The sequence below is a fragment of the Buceros rhinoceros genome, unplaced genomic scaffold (assembly GCF_000710305.1).
Source record: "Buceros rhinoceros silvestris isolate BGI_N320 unplaced genomic scaffold, ASM71030v1 scaffold3042, whole genome shotgun sequence".
Lineage (NCBI taxonomy): Eukaryota > Metazoa > Chordata > Aves > Bucerotiformes > Bucerotidae > Buceros > Buceros rhinoceros.
In genome coordinates this window covers 53,684-60,365 of record NW_010396983.1, presented here as the reverse complement: position 1 = coordinate 60,365, position 6,682 = coordinate 53,684, and the positions used below count along the sequence as shown (strand labels likewise).

The 6,682-nt window shown below is 35.9% G+C and overlaps 1 protein-coding gene across 1 annotated transcript in view; it reads left to right on the top strand.

Moving 5' to 3' along the window:
* Nucleotides 1-2,504: 2,504 nt before the first annotated feature.
* ZZZ3 (zinc finger, ZZ-type containing 3) overlaps nt 2,505-6,682 on the top strand; it is a 30,644-nt gene continuing 26,466 nt past the window's right edge. Inside the window, exon 1 of the mRNA XM_010146053.1 lies at nt 2,505-4,006. Coding sequence (XP_010144355.1) covers nt 2,505-4,006 — 1,502 coding nt within the window. The remainder of the gene's footprint in view (nt 4,007-6,682) is intronic.

Genomic DNA, 6,682 nt, shown 5'->3' with positions numbered 1-6,682 from the left:
TTATGTAAAGTGTGTTTCTTTGGCAAGTAACACACCAGCAAATCAGTAAAGATTTCTGTCTTATGTACTATTTCTAATGTCTGTTGAGTTCAGTAATTACTCATCAAAGTGCGCATTGGAGTTTGGTTTAATTTATTTTATTGGTATCCGTTTGAAATGGATCATCCTTACTCATCCGTAGCCTGTGTTAGCCTTACCTAACCTAGGTGAAATGGAATATCTCAGTGACCCTGATTTTCATGTTTGGGTTCAACCCCAAATGAGATCAGTCTTCACAAGATATTGAGGTATTGAGCTTACATGTAAAGTATACAATATACAGGCAAGTGTGGAAAATATGTATAGACAACCGTTTTAGACAATACATAGTTACATGAGTGTTTTTCTCTCTTCAGCTGAGCTGGAGATTTTTTTGCCCATTTGTGGTTTGTCAAATCATTTATACTTTCTCTTAAGATAGAGTTCATTTGACATCTCATACATTGTCCTGCATTGTTACTTTTAAATGAACAGAATGGAAGTCAGTGTGGTGGCAGTTCCTTACCAGTATCTCCAGGAGTACAAATGGTGCACCTTTCCAGGCCATCCATGGAAGGCAACTGGAATAGCTAACAAGAAGGAGGATTGTAGCAGCATAAATGCAACACAGTTTTGAGAACTTTTGAAACTTCCACTTCATAATTGTCTTTTCTTTGTTTCACAAAATGATGTACTGTCTCATACAGTTGTATTTAGAGCTATACCACAGTTATACAAAATGATGTGCTGTCTTATACAGTTGTATCTAGAACTTTACCAAACTCTAGTTTTAGGATACATTAATTAAGAAATACTATTTGCGTTATGAATACCTAAACAGACAATATAGTAATTGCTGTTCATTGTCAAACAGAATTGTATTGCTTAAGAGGTGTACTGGTTTTGTCCTGTCCTCTCTTTTCTGCTCTAGGACCATCTAACACCTAAATAGTAAATTTGTGAGAATTTATGTTCTGTTTTTTTCTCTACTGAAGATGAAAAACACCTGTTGAAGCAATTTTCCTTCATTTGTCGTTTTCAGCCTTTCTAAATAGCATGTAAAAGGTTTGCTTTCATATTCAAAATTTTAAGACTTCACCTCATATGTCAGTTGAACAGGTTTGTATAATCTGGAATTTGGGTAGATGGAAAAGGGAGAGTATTCCATTATGTACAAATGTAAATCTATTCATTATCATGGATATGATGACAAGTTTGTGATGATATACAGTTTGACAAGTATTTTTAAAGATGAAACGAATAGAAGGATAAGACTGAACTGATTTCAATTAAAAATGTTATTTTGAGATTGGGCAAGTCGAGTACTCCTGCATTTCTCCCTGAAATCTGAAATACAGACACTCTCAAGCTGGATATTTTAAACTTAGCTTTGTGATTGAATTTACGTAAATCAGATCCAGGTGTTGATTCATCTCACCAACTGTATGAAAAGTTAAAAAAATGTAGGAGGCTGGGGAAACAGCCTTCCGGTACCTCAGAGATTATTGAGAAGATAGAGCCAGGCTTTTTGTTCACATAAAATGATGCAAAAATAGGAAAGGCCCCACCTGGGTATAAGCAAAAATATTTTCACTGGAAGGACAATTAGACACTGAACAGGTTACACAGAGAGGCTTTGGAACATCCGTACCTGGAGGTTTTCAAGACCCAGCTGGGCAGTGTCCTGTATAACTAAATCTGACTTCAGTCCTGTAATTCATTCAAGCAGGAGGTTGGAATCCCAAAGTCCTTTTAAATTATGATTCTGATTCAGGCATTTTAGTTTATTTGATTTTTACTATTAAGGAATGTAAAAAAATTTTGCTGGTGTGATCTATTTATTTTTTTAATCTCCTGTTAAATTAGAATTGCAATTCTGTTTTATGAGCAATTTGTTTTTGTTTTAAGCCACAAGTGAGCAAGCAAATACCATATTAATGATTTCCTTCTTAGTATGCGAAATCACGTGACTGGAAGCTGGATTATTGAAAGTGTGGTTTGATACCTCTCATCTGACCAGACAAACTTAAATAAAAATACCAATGCGTTGTATTATGTATACAATACATCAAAAGAGTGTATTTTAGTAACTGGAACCTAACTGGGACATTACAGCCTTGAGTAAGGCATAAATATGAACAACATTCACACACAAATACTAAAGCCAGAACAACTGCAAATACCAAGTGAGCTACTTTGTAGTTTAGGTGGAAAACTCTTTTAGTATCTGGAATGGGTTAAGGCTGGGGCTGGCCACTGTTCTAACTCAATCCAGAACAATGCCCTGAAGAAGTACCTCAGAAAGGAGAGGTGTGAATACATTGCATAGATGTATTCCATTTTACATTAGGTGACAGTATATTCCTCAGATTTACTATGCCTATAGGTGGTTTTTAAAATATTTTTTCCTGACTGTTTGTTTACTTTTTTTGAAGGTTTCCCGATGAGTGGATCATGATGAACATACTTTAAGGACTTGCCATAGTATGGCTGCTTCTCGATCTACTCGTGTTACAAGATCTACAGTGGGTTTAAATGGTTTGGATGAAAATTTTTGTGGTAGAACATTAAGAAACCGTAGTATTGCTCATCCAGAGGAAGTTTCACCCCATCCTCAAATAAGATCAAGGTCACCAAAAAAGAGGCCAGAGTCTGTGCAAACTCAGAAGGGAAGTAATGGTGGAAGAACTACTGATTTGAAACAACAGAGTGCTCGAGAGTCATGGGTGAGCCCTAGAAAGAGAGGACTGTCTACTTCAGAAAAAGATAATGTTGATAAACAAACTCTGGAAAATTGTGAAAAAAAACAAGCAGAACCTGTTTCACCAGTTTTGAAAAGAATTAAACGCTGTCTACGTTCAGAGGCACCCAACAGTTCAGAAGAAGACTTGCCTACTAAAACAGAGAAGGAATCATTGGAGCTTAAAAGCTTAGTGTCGGACAATGATGCGGTTTCCACAGGGCCTAAACGAGCTTGTCGATGTCTTATATTGGATGATTGTGACAAAAGGGAAGTTAAAAAGGTGAATGCCTGTGCAGAAGGATTTAATAATTCTGCAATAGTTGATGAGATTGCAGGCTATCAGACTGTCAATGGAGTTGGTGAGAGAGACTCAAATTCTTTTAACTATGATGACTGTCAGCTTGATGGGAACAGTAAGCAAAACAGTGCTGGTTCCTTTATGCCCAAGGACAAAACAGTAGCAGAAAACGGAAACTCATTTGCCCATTCTTCGTTGTTGCTTAATAGCAGCAAGGAGGACAGTGTTGTAGACCATTATGTGCCTTGCACAAACTCTCAAGAACAGGTAAAGTTAGAGGACCACAAAATAATAAATGACTGCTTGCCTGAGGAGCATTCTAATCAGGCGTATGAGCCAGCTACAGGGTCCTTTTCTGAAATCCAGTCATCTTTGTTAAGGGATTCGGAGGAGGAGGTAGATGTTGTAGGAGATAGTAGTGCCTCTAAGGAACAGTGTGCTGAAAACACCAATAGCAGCCCGAATGCTCATCATGACAGTGCATCAATCTCAGGTGAACCTGAACCACATTCTTCAGTGTTGGACTGTGTTTCAGCTCAAATGACATCAATGTCAGAACTTCAAGAACACAGATATACATTGAGAACTTCACCACGAAGGGCTGCCCTTGCCAGAAGTAGCCCTACTAAAAATAACTCTCCTTGTAGAGAAAACGGACAGGTTGAGGAAAATAATCTTAGTCCCACTGAAAAGAACGTTCCTGTAGGTATTAATAATATCAATGGATCTCCCAAAAAGTCTGAAGAAAGTAAACAGAATGAAAAAGAGAGAAATTTTAATACGGGAGATCGTGGGACTGATGGACTAAGAAAGCCACTTTCTGAGGCTAGGCTTGTTGTACCATCTGCCAAAGAGAGTGCCAACATCCACACTGCAGAGGATGATGAGGAAGAGCCTGATGTGTATTACTTTGAATCAGATCATGTGGCATTGAAACACAACAAAGAGTATGTGTAACTATGGTAACCATGAATTCTGCTTTTGTTTCTACCAAAAATATAGAAATTAATATGTATTTAAAGTACTTTCACAAAAATTTAAGTGCTTTCATACTCTTCAGTTTTCATTTTTCTTCCTTGTTTCTACATTAGACGAAATTGAACTCTGTTTAATATGCAGTATGGTACAGCAATGTGGTTTATACATTCCTAGCAGTATGAATTCTTCACCCAAAACTCTTTTTTTTCCCCTCAAACATACCTCTTTTCTCTAAAAAACTAGCTGGAAGCAAAACCAAAGGAATTACAGTCCTTAATCAGAGTTTAGTTATTTGTCGTCTTACCCAATAAGCACAGCACATACAGCTTATGAAGTTATCATTCTGTTGTACATAGAATTTAAGGTTAGATACGTATTTTCGAAGTGTTATGGGAAAGACTTACCATTATTGTGTTAAGGAAGATAAATGGATCAAATGCACCAATTTGAGAACTTTCTCCAGAACAGATTACATCTACATTGCTGTTTATCTTCATTAAACGTAAATATACACATGGTCTAATTATTATTAGAAAAGAGCACTACCTTGTTTTTATATTTAACATCTGAATGTCTGTACATAGAACTGTGGTAATGATACATTTGTGGTAACTGTGAAAGAGATTCTAGAAAAAAAAAAGAGCAATTTTCTCAGTGAAAAAAGATTACCTGGAAAAAATTTGTCTTCAAATGATAGATGAGGTCACAGTTTTTTATTGCAGAGTCTTTGTAACGCTTTTTTGAATTCTGTGTTTTGCTATTTAGGAGATGCTCTAGGGTTTTGTTGTGAGTCCTGAAAAGCCAAATGCAGAATATCTTCAGTTTGCTCCATATGACGAGTTGAAGTACTGATAGTTTCTGTAAATGATCTCAGCACAGTTGTTATAAATATGGGGCACAAGGCATGGGTGATTGTTTAATCCAGCAGAAGTTTGACTGGGTTTTTTAGTATTAGAGTTGCGTTATTTCTTTAATGGAACAGGCTGCCCAGGGAGGTGGTGGAGTCCCCATCACTGGAAGTGTTTAAGAACCGTGTGGATGTGGTGCATAGGGACATGGTATAGGGACCCTGGCAGTACAGGAGTAACGGTTGGACTCGATGATCTTTAAGGTCTCTTCCAACCAGATGATTCTATGATTCTGTGATTCTGTGATAATGAAATTTTGCTTAATAGTGGGTATGAATAAATTATTTTAATCAGAGATAATAGTAAATTAGAGCATGGTTCAGACTAAGTATGATTTCAAAATAATGATCAAGTATCTGCAGCTTCAGCTATCAGCCGAATGTATACGGACACTTCCCTTCGTAGATGGAGAGAAGATTGCTGTTCTCTAAATTATAAATGGGAAAACTGAACTGTTGTCTTTTGACATTTTTTAGATGTTTTTGTACCTGTATGTAGGATTTCAGTAGTTTTTTTTAGTAGAAAGATACTTTAGTAATATATTTTCTTTATTTATTTATTAGGAAAGGAATGATAAAGACTGTATCATTTTTAGGTGTAGCCTCAATTTTTACTTCTTTGAAATTAAACGTGTCCAAAATAGACAGTTTTTAAAAATCAAAACCTGCAATTGAATGTAAATACTGTAAAAACTGTGGGTTTTTTCCTATTCTTACAATTAAACACAGATTTAAATTACTCTTGAAAAATTTCAGGAATGTGCCCTGTTGGCTGATGAATATACACAACTTCTCTGAAGATGCAGTTGTTGTTCAGATTGACAGCCTGTTTGTGAGAACTTCTTGGGGAGCTTCTGAAATTGCAACTAGGACTTGGTAGCTTGCTGCTAACTTGATGCCTGACTGCAGAATTACAGAAGAAATGGGTGTTATTTTTATCCTATCTTACATTTTACTGTTTTTTGGTGACAAAAAAAATCAAAACTGGAATTATCTTCTAGATCAATTAAGAATAATTTCTACCGTTCAGAAAGGAAGTATGCTACTGAAGGTAGTGTTAGCTGTATTTTTTTTCCCTTTAAAAAGATGCTGATGTATTTGGAAAATTATGGGCAGTCTTTTGTCTTTGTCGTAGACAAAAATAAGGAATAAGAAAATAAGTCTACTATTCTGATGGTTCTTCATGGTGATAGGATTCTTTTGTAGAACTTAAGTCTGTGTTTTAATACTTCAGTGCAGTGGAACTTTGATGTTCAAGAGTTAATCGAATACAGTGCACCGCATTCTTTTTCAAATTTTAAAAATATCAAAGCTTGTTAGAGGATGCCCCTAATTCATGTGTTACAGTTCTTGAATAGTGTTGTAATTATACCATTGTTTAATTTTGTTTGGTGCTTGTTTTTAAAATTTTAAACTAAAAAAAAAAAAAAAAGAAATGTTTTCAGCGAAGTTTTTCTCTGATTAGTCGACTGCAAAGAATTCCAGGGTTCCCATGCTGTCAGGTAAAGGCTATTGGCTTTGCCTGTGATCTTTCTGGCTAAGGAAGGTGTGCTCATCAGATCTTCAAATGGCACAGAGCTTTGGTTTTCTGTCCTTCATCAGTTTGTGATTGTCTTTATGGATTATTTTTTCTGTGTTTATATTTCTGTTCTCTTTTAAAGCAAATTTAGAGAGATATTAGCATCTTGGCTAAGTTGAGGAGGCCGATTTCCCCAAGAAAGTGCTAATATAATTTTTT